Source organism: Hyla sarda, chromosome 13 (genome assembly GCF_029499605.1).
Source record: "Hyla sarda isolate aHylSar1 chromosome 13, aHylSar1.hap1, whole genome shotgun sequence".
Lineage (NCBI taxonomy): Eukaryota > Metazoa > Chordata > Amphibia > Anura > Hylidae > Hyla > Hyla sarda.
In genome coordinates, this window is record NC_079201.1 from 29295720 (window position 1) to 29314001 (window position 18282).

The 18282-nt window shown below is 41.9% G+C and overlaps 1 protein-coding gene and 1 long non-coding RNA gene across 9 annotated transcripts in view; one reads left to right on the forward strand and one right to left on the reverse strand.

The window, feature by feature from the left end:
• LOC130297750 (uncharacterized) overlaps positions 1 to 3072 on the reverse strand; it is a 55988-nt gene extending 52916 nt beyond the window's left edge. The window contains exon 1 of the long non-coding RNA XR_008849673.1: positions 2952 to 3072. This is a non-coding gene — a long non-coding RNA (uncharacterized LOC130297750). The remainder of the gene's footprint in view (positions 1 to 2951) is intronic.
• The window catches only part of ANKFN1 (ankyrin repeat and fibronectin type III domain containing 1), a 597928-nt gene that overhangs the window by 171030 nt on the left and 408616 nt on the right, over positions 1 to 18282 (forward strand). For 7 of the 8 annotated variants that reach the window (XM_056550598.1, XM_056550604.1, XM_056550603.1 and 4 more), the window contains one exon: positions 15788 to 15983. In XM_056550598.1, coding sequence (XP_056406573.1) covers positions 15804 to 15983 — 180 coding nt within the window. In that variant the 5' untranslated portion in view covers positions 15788 to 15803. Of the gene's footprint in view, positions 1 to 3152; positions 3278 to 15787; positions 15984 to 18282 lie in introns of those variants that run through there. The other variant, XM_056550599.1, reaches the window with a different exon arrangement.

Consider the following 18282-nt stretch of genomic DNA (forward strand, 5'->3'; position numbering starts at 1 on the left):
AAGCCTTGAAATTACTCCATGCGGGAGTAGAAAGATTAAACATCTGACGAACAGAGAACTTCTGCCAAGAAATTAATGAACACTAGATATGCTAATATATACGGACACAATAATCGAACAACCAATCAAAATGTAACATGCTAATTGTGATGTCATAATCAACCCTCCTTCTTTGTACAATGTAAAAAACAAATCTACTTCCTGTAATAAACAAGAACTCTTTTGGGAACAGCTGAGTTTCCTGCTAAGAAAGAGTGTATACCAACATCCTCTGTGTGGTGTATATTTTTCATGTCAACATGAAATTATATGGCAGCGCAGTGAATCCCATTTGAAAGCCCCCACTCGGTTCATCCTTATCACCATCAATCATGGCTATTGTTGTAGTCACAGGCTTTTTCTGTGTCTCCCACCTGTCTCAACTTTATTGTTACAGGGGCAGCATCCTGTGCCTTAGGTAAATCCTATTTGGGGATGTATCTCTATCTGTATCTGTGATCCCATTTCTAGCCCTTATGCAATACATGCCTTTAGTATAATTGCATCATGATACATGTCCTTGTACATACCTGCCCAATTATGTAATATTGCTCTTACCTCCCTCTATTTTTTGTATTTTAATAAAGTTTGCTTAAATTTGAATTGTTTCATCATGGTCTATAATGTTGGTGTTGGGGTAAAGTGAAGATTCAACCAAATACAAGTCTAGGTAATTTATGGATGTGTATAGTATCTCTTATTGGGCATTTCTGGCACATAAAGTGGGGTCTCATGAGTCGAGTGCAGGTGATCTAGTTGGTCTGTGTGCCTGCACTCACTTCCTCTGGTGACACTCTCTCTGCGGGGGACATCCTGAACACATATGGAGGCCAGTGATTGGCTGCAATGTCTTTGGAACATCATCAGAGGAAGTAAACAAAAGCATTGGGCATTGCGGAGAAGTGGGGCTGAACAGAGTAAGGTGAGTATGTTTTTTTATTATTATTATTTCATACCCAGAGCAGGCAGTTCATTTTTTTACAGCTTGTCAGAAAACCCCTTTCATTTGTATATCTTTTATGACAATTCGAATTCCTATTACTAGAATGTCTTCCTTTTTTGATAAAAATCAGTATATGGAGACAAATTCGGGGGGAAGAGGGTGACTTATGTGGACAAATCCTGATAATACTCTATGAGGCATAGCGCCCTCTTTTACTTGTAGTTATTACTAGTGTTGCTCGTGAATATTCGCAATGCAAATTTTATTCCCGAATATCGCATATTCGCAAATTCGTGAATATTCGCGAATATAGCACTATATATTCGCAATTACGAATATTCCTTTTTTTTTTTTTTTACAGTACACATCACAGTGATCAACCCTCTCAGCTTCCAGCTTGTGTGGTGTAAAGAGGGCTCTAATACTACTGTGTGAGACTGGCGTACGAATTTTCGCATATGCAAATTTTTGTGTATGCTAATTGTTTGCAAAAGCAAATTTTCGCATATTCGAAAATAAAACGCGAATATTACGAATATGCAAATTTAGCGAATATATGACGAATATTCGTCCATATATTCGCTAAATATCGCAAATTCGAATATGGCCTATGCCGCTCAACACTAGTTATTACTAGCAATCCCTGCACACAGGTGTTTACTTCTGCTTAAAGAGCACCTGTCACCAAATAAACTTTTCTAAACTAACTCAGGCTATGTTCCCTAACTACTCCTAACACTCTTTCCACACTGTGTATCATACCTTTCTTCTTTCTCACAATATCCCAACAGAAGAATGTGGGCGTTTTCCAGCAGGCATGACATCACTGAAACCTGCTGGGGGACCACTTCCGCCCTCACATCGTTGCAGCACTGTGATGAATAGAAGACCTCAAGCTCTGTGCAGCAGCTTGTCTGTGTATCTTTCAGTGAGGCTCCTTGCCACTTTCAGTCTGTGTAGCTTTTAGTCTGTGCAGCTGTCAGTGGAGGCTCTGTGCAGATGCTAATCAAGCTCAGTGCAGAGAAACACTTCCTGAGTTTGGTCTCCTGCCATTACAAGCAGGAGACCAAAATCTGAGATTTTGACCAGGCAGAATGTTTTCAGACCAAGGTGTCCAGAAGTATACAGCAGAAAAACTAACATAAAACGTTTATTTAAAAAAAAAAAAAAAAAAATTCAATGGAAGCCAATTACAAAAGTTATTTATTTGGCATAAGGAATCAAATATTAAAAATCATGTTTAACCTCTTAAGGACACAGGGCGTATCTGTACGCCCTGCACCCGGTCCCGGTATAAAACACTGGGTCAAACCACGTCATACCAGGTCGGTCCTGGCGGCTAATGACAGCCGAGACCCTGGGCTAATAGCGCGTGACACGGATCGCTGTGCCACGCACTTTTAACCCTTTAGACGCGGCGTTCAAAGTTGATTGCCATGTCTAAAATGAAAGTAAAAGCTTCCCGGCAGCTCTGTCGGGCTCATCGGGACCATCGCGGTGAAATTGCGATGTCCCGATCAGCTAGAATGCGATGAGATCGTCTCACCTGCCTCCGTCGTGTCCGATCGGCGATTGATTGCTCCAAGCTTAAAATCCAGGCTGATCAATACACTGCAATGATCTGTGTATGAGATCGTTATGTACAATGTAATAGCTACAGTGTTTCTCCGAAAATAAGACCGGGTCTTATATTAATTTTAGTCACAAAAAACACACAAGGGCTTATTTTCAGGGTGGGGCTTATTTTCTTTACGGTATGTACATTGAACAAAATACATTGCCCCCCAATGTCCCCCCCCCCTGCCGGTTTATCAGCCCAGCGCTGCACCCCACATCGGGGGACTAATCGTACCGTATGTCACCCGCGAGTGATGCTTCTCTCTCCCCTGCCAAATAATTATCAGCCGCTGCGCTGTACTTTGTATTTCTGTGCCCGGGCTGCAAATATTAAAAACAAACTTTAACTTACCTTCGTCCTCCGTTCACCGTTGCTAAGGAACCGGCCTCATGGTCCCTCCGCTGTTCTTGCTGCTTTATGGTGTTGGGATGTCTCAGAGCCTTCAGCCTATCACTGGCCGCAGCGATGTCCCGCCTCTGCCGATGATAGGCTTAGCCCACTGTCATGTAAGAAGCCGGCCAGCTCCTTACATGACAGTGGGCTCAGCCTATCATTGGCAGAGGCGGGACATCGCTGCCGCCGGTGATGGGCTGAAGGCTCTGAGACCTCCCAAAACCAGGAAGCAGCAAGAGCAGCAGAGAACAGTGAGGCCGGTTCCTTAGCAACGGAGGACGAAGGTGAGTTAAAGTTTGTTTTTCAATATTTGCAGGCTGGGCATTGTCTAGGTCTTATTTTCGGGGTAGGGCTTATATTGCAGCCCACCCTGATAATCCAGCTAGGGCTTATTTTCGGGGTAGGGTGTATTTTTGGGGAAACAGGGTACCGATCATTTAACACCTTCCCTAGTAAAAGTAAGAATCACCCCCCTTTTCCCATTAAAAAATAAATAAAAACTGTGTAAATAAACATATGTGGTATTGCAGTGTGCGAAAATGTCTGAAATATAAAAATATATTGTTAATTAAACTGCACGGTATATTGTTTAAAGGGGTACTCCGGTGGAAAACTTTTTTTTTTTTCAAATCATCTGGTGCCAGAAAGTTAAACAGATTTGTAAATTACTTTTATAAAAAAAATCTTAATCATTCCAGTACTTATTAGCTGCTGAATACTACAGAGGAAATTCTTTACTTTTTGGAACACAGTGCTCTCTGTTGACATCTCTGTCCATTTTAGGAACTGTCCAGAGCAGCATATGTTTGCTATGGGGAGTTTCTCCTACTCTGGACAGCTCTTAAAATGGACAGAGATGTCAGCAGAGAGCACTGTGTTCCAAAAAGAAAATAATTTCCTCTGTAGTATTCAGCAGCTAAGGAGTAGCTGGAAGGATTCATATTTTTTAGTAGAAGTAATTTACAAATCTGTTTAACTTTCTGGCACCAGTTGATTTAAAAAAAACAAAAGTTTTCCACTGGAGTACCCCTTTAAAGTCCCATACAAGTCAATGGGAAATAAATGTTACTGCATAACTTCCAAACAGCCGGAGATATTTCGATAATACTTGGTCACATGTTACTTATATGTCCACTATAAATATAGGATAATTGATTTAAGTTCAATGCAAATTTATGGGAAATGTATGTTTCAGCATAACTGTTAGGGGCAGCGCTTCGGCTATCCATCCTGGCCGTGAGTGCTCCCCCTTCCCGTTTCTGCCCGTCCTGGGACTTGCGGTTCGGGACACGCCCTCACGGCTGTCCAAGGCATTGCTAGGGGCAACGCTCTGGCTGTTCTGTCCAGCCGTGAGCGCTCCCCATCCGGTGACTCCGGCGGCTCCGGGACTCGCTATGTGGGACGCACCCACATGTGTGTCCCGAGCATCGCCTCACCTCTCTGCTCCCAGCTGTTCTTCTGTCCTGCTTCACCAGTGGGCGCGTCCCCTTCCCCTAGGGTCAAGTTCAATCTTGGGAACCTGCGTGGATGGATCGTGCCAGGGGTAGTGACCTGGGTGCCGTCTGCAGCTGCAAGTCCATCCTGCTTTGTGGCGGGCTCTGGTGAAAACCAGCGGCACCTTAGACTCCGCTCCCTGGTACAGTTCAGTAAGACCGTCACAATAACTTCCGTACGGCTGGAGATATTTCGATAATACTTGGTCACCTGTTACTTATATGTCAAATAAAAATATATAATAGTTAAATTAACCCTAACCTACCCCCTTATGTGAAGGATGGGATTTTTGTTTCAATAGGATTTACTCTACAAGCTCCGTTCTGCATCTCCTGGTGAATTCATCAGTCTGGCTGGCTAGCCACACCCTCCCAGCATGCCATGGCCCATCTTGCAAAGACATGCCCACCCTTTAAGCCACGCCCCTTTTAATTTCAGCTTACAATATCATTATCACAATGCAGCCCCACCTGAGGACGGGAGATGAGGATTAGGAATGAGAATTAGATAGAGGGATGAATATGAGGTCGGGATATGGGGATGGGATATGATGACGGATATGATGACAGGTTATGGGGACTGGATATGGGGATGGGATATGAGGTTGGGATATGAGGATGGGATGTGAGGTTAGGATATGAGGTCGGGATATGAGGTCGGGATATGAGGACGGGATATGAAGTTGGGATATGAGGTCAGAATATGGGGACGGGATATGAGGTTGGGATGTGAGGTCGGTATATGAGGATGAGATATGAGAATGGGATATGAGGATGGGATATGAGGTCGGGATATGAGGTTGAGATATGGGGAGGGGATTTGGGGTCGGATATGAGGAGGGGATTTAGGGTTGGGATATGAGCTACTCAGCTAGTATGCAGATAAAATCATAGTCATGGAGAGATAACAAACATGTAGAGTGGGATCATTTCAAAGTGGCTACGTTGGCGCTTATAAACAATCCCGCTCTACATGTTTGTTATCTCCCTGCGACTATGATTTTATCTGCATATTGTAATAAAGAAGTTTAATGGAGTACTCAAGCAAAAAATAACTTATCCCCTATCCACAGGAATAAGGAGAAGTTGCTGATCGCAGGAGGTCCCACCGCTGGAGGCCCACGCGATCTCCAGGACGGAACCTGGTGCTCTCAGTGAGGAGTGTGTGTCATCTACTGGTAGATGGTATGCCCTCCATTCATTCCCATGGGGGCATGATGCCCGAGAGCTGTACTCTGGTCTTTTTGGCGCTCCCATAGGAATGAATGGAGCGCATGCCAGCTACAGCACGCACTGAGCGCCGGGTCCCCTCCCAGTGATCGCGGGGGATTTCAGCGGTTGGACCCCCCCCCCCCCGCGATTAGCTACTTAAGTTATTTTTCACTGGAGATTTCCTTTTATATCTACAAAGGGTGAGTGCAACTTTTTCTTTGCTCGATCGTGATTTTGTAATTCATATGGGATTATAGTCCATTAAACTGAGGTAAATGCCAGTTAAAACTTTACTTCTATGGCATTGATAAATGTCAACATTTTCTATTTTCTTTTTTTAATGAAAACAGAAATGTGACATATGGGGAGGCAAACGACAAACAATACAAACAGTAGTGTTGCTCGCGAATATTCGCAATTCGAATTTTATTCGCGAATATCGCATATTCGCGAATTCGCGAATATTCGCGAATATAGCGCTATATATTCGTAATTACGAATATTCGTGTTTTTTTTTTTGTTTTTTTTTTCATTTTTTTTTTTCCACAGTACACATCACAGTGATCATCCCTCTCTGCTTCCAGCTTGTGTGGTGTAAAGAAGGCTGTAATACTACTGTGTGAGACCGCTGTGCGAATTTTCGCATATACGAAAATTTGTATATGCTAATGTTCGCATATGCGAATTTTCGCTCATGTTAATTTTGTAGATGCAAATTTTCGCATATGTTAATTTTCGCACTCGCGAAAATTCGCATGTGCGAAAATAAAACGAGAATATTACGAATATGCGAATATTCGCGAATATGACGAATATTCGGCCACATATTCGCGAATATTCGCGAATTCGAATATGGCCTATGCCGCTCAACACTAACAAACAGATAGTACATCAGCACAACCACTTGAAACCGCATGACTGTCATAGTAAGAGCTTGAGGCCCTCCAAGGGTCCCAGGTGTCATTAACAATGGATGTGAGACGGAACTAGGACTTCAAAGGAAAATAACGTACCACTTGAGAATCTCATTCTTTTTGGTTGTTGAAATAAATAAAATTAATCCTCTTCATACAATAGAATATTTTGAATTCTTTACTGCCCAGTAGTTTCCATGAAGCACTAGCATAGGACTCCATGAAAAGGTAAGGCAGTGCAATCTTTGAAAGACCTATTTGATTAACTCCATTTGATTCATTTTGGTCATATAAAAAGTTAATTTGGTCTCCATTAAGGAGTCTCATAAATCTTACAAATATGAGACAGTTTATGCAATGTCAATCTTTTGTCCTTGCTTTTCTATACCATGCCCACCTTAAGCTGAGAAGTATCTTTCTATTATAACTAACTTGAACAACAAAAATGTCTCCCTAACAATGAACAGTAGTTTCATAAATGTTTCTTAGTGCGAAACACCAGGAGAATCACCAATATGCTTCTTAGACTGTATTACACCCCATTCAGGCTTCACAGGATTTATCCTGAATGCTCTTTTATGTACTGGAAGCAATGTGGGCAGAAAGGCATCCTACATGTGTTGTCGGACCGCCCATCTGCAGACCTTGTGGGCTGTCTCTACCATTCTGGGCTCCATGGTTAACCTCGACCCCCTCCCCTCCCAACTAGCTCTATTTCTAGTGGACTTAAACAAATTCCCTGCAGCCCACATGACAGTAGTGGTATTTCTGCTAATGTACTTGACATTGGAATCAAGCTGTGATTCCTTACAAAGATGAGATCATTGAACTTGTTAAAGGGGTACTCAGCACAGAGCCGTCACACCCCCTCCCAAAGATATGAATGAAGGGGGCGTGGCATGAAGGCACAAACACAGATGCCCCAGGCTTCTGTGTTCAGAACACCACAGCTGTGGCCCGGGGGTCCCAGTGGCCGGTCCCCCCCCCTTCCCCCGTGCGATCAGACATGTTATCCCCATCTTTTGGTTAGGGGATAACATGTCTATGAGCAGAGTACCCCTTTAAAGGGGTTATCCAGGAATAGAAAAACAAAGCTGATTTCCAAAAACAGCACCACAACAGTCTTCATGTTGTGTGTGGTATTATAACTTGTCTCCATTCACTTCAATAGACCTGAGCTGCCCTACCACACACAACCTGAGGACAGGAGTGGTGCTGTTTTGGAGGAAATAAGCTCTGTTTTTCTAATCCTGGATGACCCCTTTAACTTATTTTGCTCAGTAGAGAAACTACTAGATTTGCAATCTCACATTGTACCAAGGTTACTAAAATCCTGAGGAGTCTGAATTACCAGCCCATATTTTCATGGTTAAATATTCGTGTAAAAAATTTTTTTTTTTAAATAAGGTAATTCCTCTAAGATATGCAGTGCCTTGTGAAAGTATTCAGCCCTCTTGAACTTTTCGACCTTTTGACACATTTCAGGCTTCAAACATAAAGATATAAAACTGTAATTTTGTGTGAAGAATCAACAACAAGTGGGACACAATCATGAAGTGGAACGAAATTTATTGGATATTTCAAACTTTTTTAACAAATAAAAAACTGAAAAATTGGGCGTGCAAAATTATTCAGCCCCCTTAAGTTAATACTTTGTAGCGCCACCTTTTGCTGCAATTACAGCTGTAAGTCGCTTGGGGTATGTCTCTATCAGTTTTGCACATCAAGAGACTGAAATTTTTGCCCATTCCTCCTTGCAAAACAGCTGGAGCTCAGTGAGGTTGGATGGAGAGCGTTTGTGAACAGCTGGAGCTCAGTGAGGTTGGATGGAGAGCATTTGTGAACAGCTGGAGCTCAGTGAGATTGGATGAGAGCGTTTGTGAACAGCTGGAGCTCAGTGAGGTTGGATGGAGTTCGTTTGTGAACAGCTGGAGCTCAGTGAGGTTGGATGGAGAGCATTTGTGAACAGCAGTTGTCAGTTCTTTCCACAGATTCTCGATTGGATTCAGGTCTGGACTTTGACTTGGCCATTCTAACACCAGGATATGTTTATTTGTGAACCATTGCATTATAGATTTTGCTTTATGTTTTGGATCATTGTCTTGTTGGAAGACAAATCTCGGTCCCTGTCTCAGGTCTTTAGCAGACTCCATCAGGTTTTCTTCCAGAATGGTCCTGTATTTGGCTCCATCCATCTTCCTATCAATTTTAACCATCTTCCCTGTCCCTTTTGAAGAAAAGCCCAAACCATGATGCTGCCACCACCATGTTTGACAGTGGGGATGGTGTGTTCAGGGTGATGAGCTGTGTTGCTTTTACGCCAAACATAACGTTTTACATTGTTGCCAAAAAGTTGGATTTTGCTTTCATCTGACCAGAGCACCTTCTTCCACATGTTTGGTGTGTCTCCCAGGAGGCTTGTGACAAACTTTAAACAACACTTTTTATGGATATCTTTAAGAAATGGCTTTCTTCTTGCCACTCTTCCATAAAGGCCAGATTTGTGCAGTATACGACTGATTGTTGTCCTATGGACAGTCTCCCACCTCAGCTGTAGATCTCTGCAGTTCATCCAGAGTGATCATGGGCCTCTTGGCTGCATCTCTGATCGGTCTTCTCCTTGCATGAGCTGAAAGTTTAGAGGGACGGCCAGGTCTTCGTAGATTTGCAGTGGTCTGAAACTCCTTCCATATCAATATTATTGCTTACACAGTGCTCCTTGGATGTTTAAAGCTTGGGAAATCTTTTTGTATCCAAATCCGGCTTTAAACTTCTCCACAACATTATCTCGGACCTGCCTGGTGTGTTCCTTGTTCTTCATGATGCTCTCTGCGCTTTAAACGGACCTCTGAGACTATCACAGTGCAGGTGCATTTATACGGAGACTTGATTACACAAAGGTGGATTCTATTTATCATCATTAGTCATTTAGGTCAACATTGGATCATTCAGAGATCCTCACTGAACTTCTGGAGAGTGTTTGCTGCACTTAAAGTAAAGGGGCTGAATAATTTTGCAGGCCCAATTTTTCAGTTTTTTATTTATTAACAAAGTTTGAAATATCTAATAAATTTCGTTCCACTTCATGATTGTGTCCCACTTGTTGTTGATTCTTCACATGTGGCAAAAGGTCAAAAAGTTCAAGGGGGACGAATACTTTCACAAGGCACTGTATAACGTACTAATATAGTAGTATTGCATAATATACTGGCTTCAGTGTGCTTTTGCATGATCCACCCATGACAAGAAGATGTGTAGTTCGTCCATTTTTAATAAAGGTGACTGACAGTCAAAGACTCATTAAAGGGGTACTCCGCCCCCTAGGCATCTTATCCCCTATCCAAAGGATAGGGGATAAGATGTCTGATCACAGGGGTCCTGCCGCTGGGGACCCCCACAATCTCGGCTGCGGCACCCCAGACATTTGGTGCAGGGAGTGAACTTCGCTCCATGCCGGATGACTGGCAATGCGGGGCCCGATGCTCGTGATGTCACGGCCATTCACCATCAATGCAAGTCTTTGGGGGGGCGTGATGGCATTGAGGGGGGTGGCCAAGAAGTCATGATCGTGGTATGACCATGATGTCACGAGCCTCTGGCACGCCACCTCATGCTCTAAACAAATTCCGGGTGCAGCAGGTAAATCGAGGGGGTCCCCACCAGTGGGACCCCGAAGATCAGACATCTTATCCTCTATCCTTTGGATAGTGGTGTAGTACCTAGAGCTGGGTGGTATGACCAAATATGTGTATCACGGTATTTTTGTAACTTATGGCGGTTCCACGGTATATAACGGTATTTCTTTCACCCCCCCCCCAAAAAAAAATCATGTGACCCGCGAGCGATGTTCTGCTCCCCCCCAATCATGTTACCCTACAGCGCTGTTCTGCTCCCCCCCAATTAATTATCAGCCCAGCGGGGTGCTACTCACATATGTCAAGCACTGCCCTCCTCCTCTTCGTTGGGGGCCACTGGCACTGGAACTCCCTGTACGCCAGTGGTCTCCAACCTGCGGACCTCCAGATGTTGCTGGGAGTTGTAGTTTTGCAAAAGCTGGAGGTCCGCAGGTTTGAGACCACTGCTGCACGCTGTATCCCTATGCCCGGGCTGCAAAAGATAAAGAAAATAAACTTAACTTACCTACGTCGGCCTTACGCTGGGGACTGGAACGTCGGACAGCAATCAGCCTATAACCGGCCGCAGTGATGCCCCGCCCCGGCCAGTGATAGGCTGAGCCCACTGTCATGTAAGAAGCCGGGGTTGGTTGACATTATTGTGTATGTCTTGATGTCTGGAAAACAGTGGTAATGAAAAAATGGTTTTCAAAGTTGTCCAAGATGTCTGTTTAATATTGGTGTCCATGGTTTTAAAATGACAAACAAATATGCATGAGCTGATCAGGTGTCCACCTAACATTTAGAATATTTTTAGAGAAAAGGTTATTACCTTCTAATATATTTCAGTTTAATCCTAGAATACAGAAACTAAATGGAATTGAACAGAATAAATTATAGAACAAACCATTGTGATGTGAGTATCACACAAGATAATATACAATAGAATCAAGGTCTCGATAGCTCTGAAGGCATCTAAAGCCATGACGTGCAACCTATTCTTTACTTGTTTCTTCAAAACTTTCAAAAGATGACATACTTGAATGTAAAGCTAAAAATATCTTGCAAACAAGCTACTTTTAAGTAATTTCTTAAAGAGTAGCTCCCACCATCAGTTTTTTTTTCTTTCTGTCCCTACCTATTGGTAATCTATCCCTAACCCCCTCCCTGCCTTTTAAAAATGTTGTTATACCTTACAAATGAGTCTTCTTGGGCTCTCCTGTTTTCCTCTGCCGGAAGCTGACTTCCCCAGCAGGCGCAACGTCCCTGACGCCTGCTGGACGCCGACTTCCGCCCTCACTTCATCTAGCCTGCGCTCCTGTCGGGAGCACGCATAGATGAGCAGCGAATAGCACATCAGGCTGCTCCGGGGTCTCCTCCTCCCTGTTTAGCATTACATGTGTTATCCAGGGAGGAGGAGTATAGGAGTAGCCTGCCGTGCAATACACAGCTGCCGAGACCCGGGACTGTACTAATGGAGCCTCAGCGCGACACTGATATAGTGTGCGTGCGCTGTCTCCATTTAACTTTTCATGCCGGGGGTGGGGACGGGCTGCGTGCGAATCCAGGGAGCAAATGCGCGCAAGCCCCGACCTTCACTGCGCTCGTTCCCGCCTGTCTGATTGACAGGCAGGGAGCGAGCACAGGCTGACTGAATTAGGACCGATTGCCTGGCCGGCATCGGTCCTAATTCAATCGTGATGTCACGGCTGGCCACTAGGAGGGAGACTCCTAGTGGCCGGTTTTCAAGTGTAAATTAAACCATTATAAATTATGAATCTATATTAGAGATATGTTGTAGTATATAAGAACTACAACATATAAAAAAAAATGTTGATGACAGTGCCCATTTAAAGGGGTTATCCACCATAAGGTGATTTTAGTACGTATCTGGCAGACAGTAATGGACATGCTTACGAAGGATCTGCGCTTGTCTTGGGGCTAAATGGCTATGTCATGAGATTACCATAATATTGTGACCAGCGTTTTGTGAACTTGTATTTCCTGTTTGATTTTTCTTTTTTTTATTACAAATCCCACAATTCCATTATTCCTCCCTCCCACACAGCAGCCACCCCACCCATTGAAACATAAATGAGCTGCATCCATTCAGAGACCTGTGGTTTTCAATCAGGGTGCCTACAGCTGTTGCATTAGTTGCAGATTGATCTTTCTCCCACCAAGCGATCCCTCCACCCATTGAAGCAGACAGGCTCCCTGTCATCAGCTGAATAGTGAGTCAGGTCTCGGCCGCATTGCAACCTGGGAAAAATCTGAGACAGCAGTCATTTTGTATGCTGTTAAAAGTAAATAGTGGTGTGAAAATCACAGAAGAATTGTGAGAAAACCGTCACACACAGGTACAGACACTATATTATGAACTACACTAACTTTACAGCCCCTGTAGCATAGTCAAATAAAAAAAAAATCCTTGAATACCCCATTAAGTCTATAACACCTTGTAGTTAAACCAATGCACATTACTGTCAAGGTAACTCCTAAAAGGAACAATATTTGGCTTAAAGGGAACCTTTTAGATGAAAAAAAAATGCAGTCCAGTCTGCAGGCCTCATGTTATAGAGCAGAAGGAGCTGAGCAGATTGATATATAGTTTTGTGGAAAAAGTTCCAGGATAAGTTGACATTTATTTATATAAATCTCTGCAAATTCTGGGCTAAGTAGTCATGTGGGCGGTTCTACTTAGTAACTGATCGCTCCCTCTATTCACACAGATAGCTGTCAATCACTGAGTAGAACCACCGTCTTAACTATTTTTTACATATTCTATAACATATCTGCAGACTGGACTGCATTTTTTATTTGACAGGTTCCCTTTAAAAACCAAGCAATTTGTTCCCATTTTTTTTATTTAATAACATAAATTAATATTAATATTTATTAAATAAGTGTCACAAAATTTTTTCTCTAATTTAGCACAGTTTGTAGCATAGTTTATTGCATATATATATATATATATATATATATATAAATATATATTTTAACTGAGTACCCAGCGTTGCCCCGTTTTTCCTTCCTAATCCTTGTTGGGAAGGAAAATCAACAAAGGAGGAAGCTTTTGACTTCATATCCTGTCCTCATATATTGTTGTCATATCCCGTTCTCATACCCCGACCTCCTATGCCATCCTCCTATCCCGTCCTCCTATCCCGACCTCCTATCCCCTCCTCCTATCTCGACCTCCTATCCCATCCTCATATCCTGTCCTCCTATCCCGACTTCCTATCCCGACCTCCTATCCCAACCTCCTATCCTGTCCTCATATCCCGACGTCCTACCCAGTCCTCCTATCCCGACCTCCTATCCCGACCTGCTATTCCGACCTCCTATCCTGTCCTCCTATCTCGACCTCCTATCCTGTCCTCCTTTCTCAACCTCCTATCTCGTCCTCTTATCTTGACCTCCTATCCCGTCCTCATATCCCGACCTCCTATCCTGACCTCCTATCCCGTCCTCCTATCCCGTCCTCCTATCTCGACCTCCTATCTTGACCTCCTACCTCGACCTCTCATCCCGACCTGTAATATGTGTACCAAGAGAGAGAGAGAGAGAGATTATTTATTTATTTGCACATGTTGTGTTGAATGATCTTCGTCTTCCTTCTCTCCATAGCTTCTCCTCTATCACATTTCTGCCACTGTAGTTCTGTGAAATCCATCTGTGTCCATATTGTATAATTTATAAGCTGGATTCAGAGCTGTGTGTTACCTGATACTATGTAGGTTTCCTAGGTGTTATCGTGATGTAGTCTTTGTTTCAGAGAACCAGTGGTAGAGTATCCAATGAGATTATGTCACATAAGGCATGACCTCTGAACTCAAAGGGTGCAGGTTTAAGCCAATTCTTTTATTGCCCAATCATGCTTTAGATGAATATATTATATTTATTTGTAGTTTATGTTTTTGATTCTCTGCTCTGTGTATTATTGTGCATATTATAAAATTATTCATATTTCTGTGCAGCTTCATATTTCTATGGGACATTTGCTTCATCATTTGACGGATGTTGTGCCCCTAATCTTAAGTACACTGACAGTACATTGAACATTCACAATGTCAAGTGCTCTTACACCCTTCCCGGCCATTGTGAAATGACAGTAAAACATGCATACACTGTGGATAGATAGCAGTACAGGGACAGGGACTTCTAAGTTTGACTAAGTTTGCATTCAAAAGGAATGTAAAATATAAATGAAGGATGCAAAGTTCTCTTACCTCATGGATCCACTTCGGGCTTGGACTTCTCTTTACACCCTGCTGAAATCGCGACTTTTAGAAGTGCCTACTTTTTTGTTAAAGGGGTTATCCAGAAACAGAAAAACATAGCTATTTTCTTTCAAAAACCGCTCTCTGTTTTTCTCCAGGTTTTGCGTGGTTATGCAGCTCACTTCCATTGAAGTGAATAGAGCCAAGTTGTAATATTGCACTCACACTATTGCACAGTCGTGAAGATGTTTTTTTTTTAAAACAATAAATAAGCTCTGGTTTTCAATTCCTGGATAACCCCTTTAATGTGCAGATAAGTGACTCATGGAGTGTTTGATGGAGATAGTATATGTATCTGTACTGTAATTTAGTATAACCTCTAAATTTAACTTCTGTTAAAGCGTACCTCCAGTGTTCTTTTGAATTATTGTCATCTTTCAAAATGACACAAGCAAACAGATTTTAGAGGAACAGATACCCTTCACTGCCCACCTGAAGGTTCTGGGTGTTTAAACAGCTCAGGAGGGGGGTATTTCAATTTTGCATCAAGCACTTTCTGGGGGTGTTACACAGTTTTGGTATAAGTGCCATATAAACACAATATTGGTAGAGAGAAATAACTGGAGCACTCACCACGTATTCACTGGGGGCATGGGGAAATGCCTACTGGCGTGAAACAGTGGCTGTCACCCGGGTGCAGGCTCCTGCAATTCAAACTCTGCTTTATGCAAGGGGTACATTGTCGTTCATGTCTATGGACTGAAAATAAAAGAACACAAGCAGGAATCTGTGGTGAGTGCTCCAATTATCTCTCTCTATCAATATTATGTTTCAAAGTTACATTGATTTCAAAATCATCACCTAAATGCCTTAATATGGCACCTTGGTCCCTGTTCCCAGAAGTATAGAAAAGGAGCTCCAGGAACGTTACTTCACGGGGAATTCAGGTATCATCAAAAACAGACATTTTAGGACATGTTAAAGGTCCATGTTAAAGGGGTTGTCGAGCATTAGAAAAAACTGACCTGATTTTTTTAAAAACAGCACCACATCTGTCCTCAGGTTGCATGTGGAATTGCAACTCAGTGCCATTAAAGGGAATGGAGCTAAGTTGTAATACCACACACAACAGGTGATGCTATTTTTGGGAAAAAAATAGCTCTGTTTTTTCTATTCCTGGATAACCTTTTTAAATAACAGAAAATGATATGACCCCTGGCAAAGCCCATTTGAAAGGTTTGGTTCATCTTAATAACTTTGATTTCTTCCATGCTGAAATGTTTTTTGTACATGAAGTTGGGTATGACACAGAAAGTAACATTTGCCTTTTCTTGTTAGGAGTTACCCGGAAATCATGACACAACAGATGCAAAATTTACAGCTAACACAATCCAAAAAGATCAGCGCCCCCTCTTCGCCCAATGCAGCCAAACGCCTATATCGAAATCTCTCTGAAAAAATAAAGGGCAGCCACTCATCGTTCGATGAAGCATATTTCAGAGCGAGAGCTGACCGTTTCCGGAAACCGTCTATAGTAAGTTTTTATTTTTTCAGTAAATATACGTAGTTAAGGGAACTAAAGCCAAACACACATTTTGTATGTTTTTTTTTAAGTAAATCTGTTATCTCAATATCATTCTCAGAGCTGTAGAAATGGGCAATTAACTGATAAAATAAATGATACTTAGCTGATGACTGTTTGCAAAGTTATGAAATTATGTTTTTTCTTATAAGCTCAAGACTTGAAGAGGCCCGGATGAGCGGTAGCAGGCTGACTCCTCTCTCCCTCACCCCTCCCTGCCCTACATGATTTATGTACACGGCTTCGTGCTAGAATCCAAGCACTGCTAGAAGCCTAGGAGGTTCAATACCTCCTGTATGGCACTTGCATTTGGAAGGAAAACATGATTTTACACCTTTGTAAACAGTCACTACCTAAGAGAAAGCTATCATTTGTTTTATTCCATAAGGAGAAATAACTCACAACTCTCACCAAAATCCTTTTTTATTAGCACTTCATAGATCAGACAAGGTCCGATCATAAACAGCAATTGCCTAATGGCACTTTACATCATCTGATGCTGACAAAGCGCCAGATGACGTGAAACAGCTGTAGGACATTGCTCTATATGTCCAGATTTCATCTCATCTACTTGCTGTGAAGCACTGATAAAAGTAATTAAAAGGATTTTGGTGAGTGCCGGAAAATATTTCTCCTTACTGAATATCTGGTGCTGTTCGCTATGAGCATTATCGTTTAACCACCTGGTTCCAAGTGTAAATCCATTGAGGGCATATAATCCCATAAAGGATGTTGGTGCTGTTTTTTCCTGTGTGGATTATCATCTCTTTTATATAATCTCTCTGCCTATACCTGCAGGTCTAAGCATGATTTATTGCTGACAGGCTCCTTTTAATTTTAGGACACATAATGCCCTCTGGGTCATGTATACATTGGCAATTAAAAAGGATGTTGACACAAGCACAGACTTCAATGGTCTGAACATAGTTAACTAGTGACTATGTTTGGAATGTTTCCCACACATATACGTGTCATTATTTGGACTCAAAAGCGTAGGGTACTGCTCTTTTTAGTCCGAGTACAAATACATACTGTATATGTTCGGTAAATGACCAGGCAGACATAGGCACTAGCTGACTGTTCTGGTGCTGTTTCGCTGTAGTTGCTGCTTGATCACACAACCTTCTCCAACTGCATTGTCTGTAACTGAAAAACAAGCAGTCTAAACCACATTCCTTAAGGGTGTTTTCTCACAGTTAGGTTTTCTGTAGCCAAAACCAGAAACAGATCATAAATGCCTCCTTTACATGAATCGGAGAGGTTACTAGGCATTGTCTTTGACCTTTTTAGATGTCATTATACAGGATGTGAATGGGTGTGGATCCAGTGTTATCTCTGGTGTCCCCTTTTCATTGAGAAAAAAAAGGCATTGCTTGGAAATGATCTGTACAGAACAGGAAGTCGCTTAGTTTTAAGCTTAGTGACCAGCAAGGAAAGTGAAATATTTTAGGATTATTTAAAAATATAGCTAGAATGGAAAATTAGAAAATAAAAAGTCAACTAAAAATCTTTAAAAAAAAATATGGTTGACATAAAAAATCCGATTTAACCAATAGTTCATTTTCTGACGGCACATTCCCTTAAATGAAATACAAAAATGATAACTCTCTTCTAAGAAAAACAGAACATTGTATTATAAATGCCAGAGAATAATTTACTAAACCCTCAAGATGTTACGCTCGGTTGCTCAGTTTTATTTTAAGCGTCTAGTCAGATATCATTTGTGTTTGTCTGTGAACACTCTGACCAGAAATATATTTATCATTTACTGTTCTATACTATCCCAACAAGCTTCTTGTTAAAAAAAAAAAAAAAAAAAAAAATATGGATACATTGTGACCTTTCTTTTTACTATTGTATCTGCTGCTGCTATTTTGGCATCGGTTTCATATGTGATTTATAAGATTTAGAATATACCAAAAGTCTTTGCCATCAATAGAGTCAAAGTTTCTGCAGCCAGTAAAAAACATGGATAATAATAAATAAAGGAGCTTTATCAGTTAACTAAAATAGTAAAAAAAAAAATACCTGATGGCTGTCCATCTTACGTTTTGTAAAAGAGGTGCGAGGAACAATCCCCTTGTGAATATATAGATGGGACCCTGTTGCAACTTCTTGGAATAAAGGAGAGTCTGCTTCAGACAATTTAACCATTTACATGTCACAGTCAATAGTGACTGTAGCATGTAAGTGATATAAAAAGAGAGGGAAAAACGCTCCATAGCGCAATACCGCAGGTAGAGGGTCCACA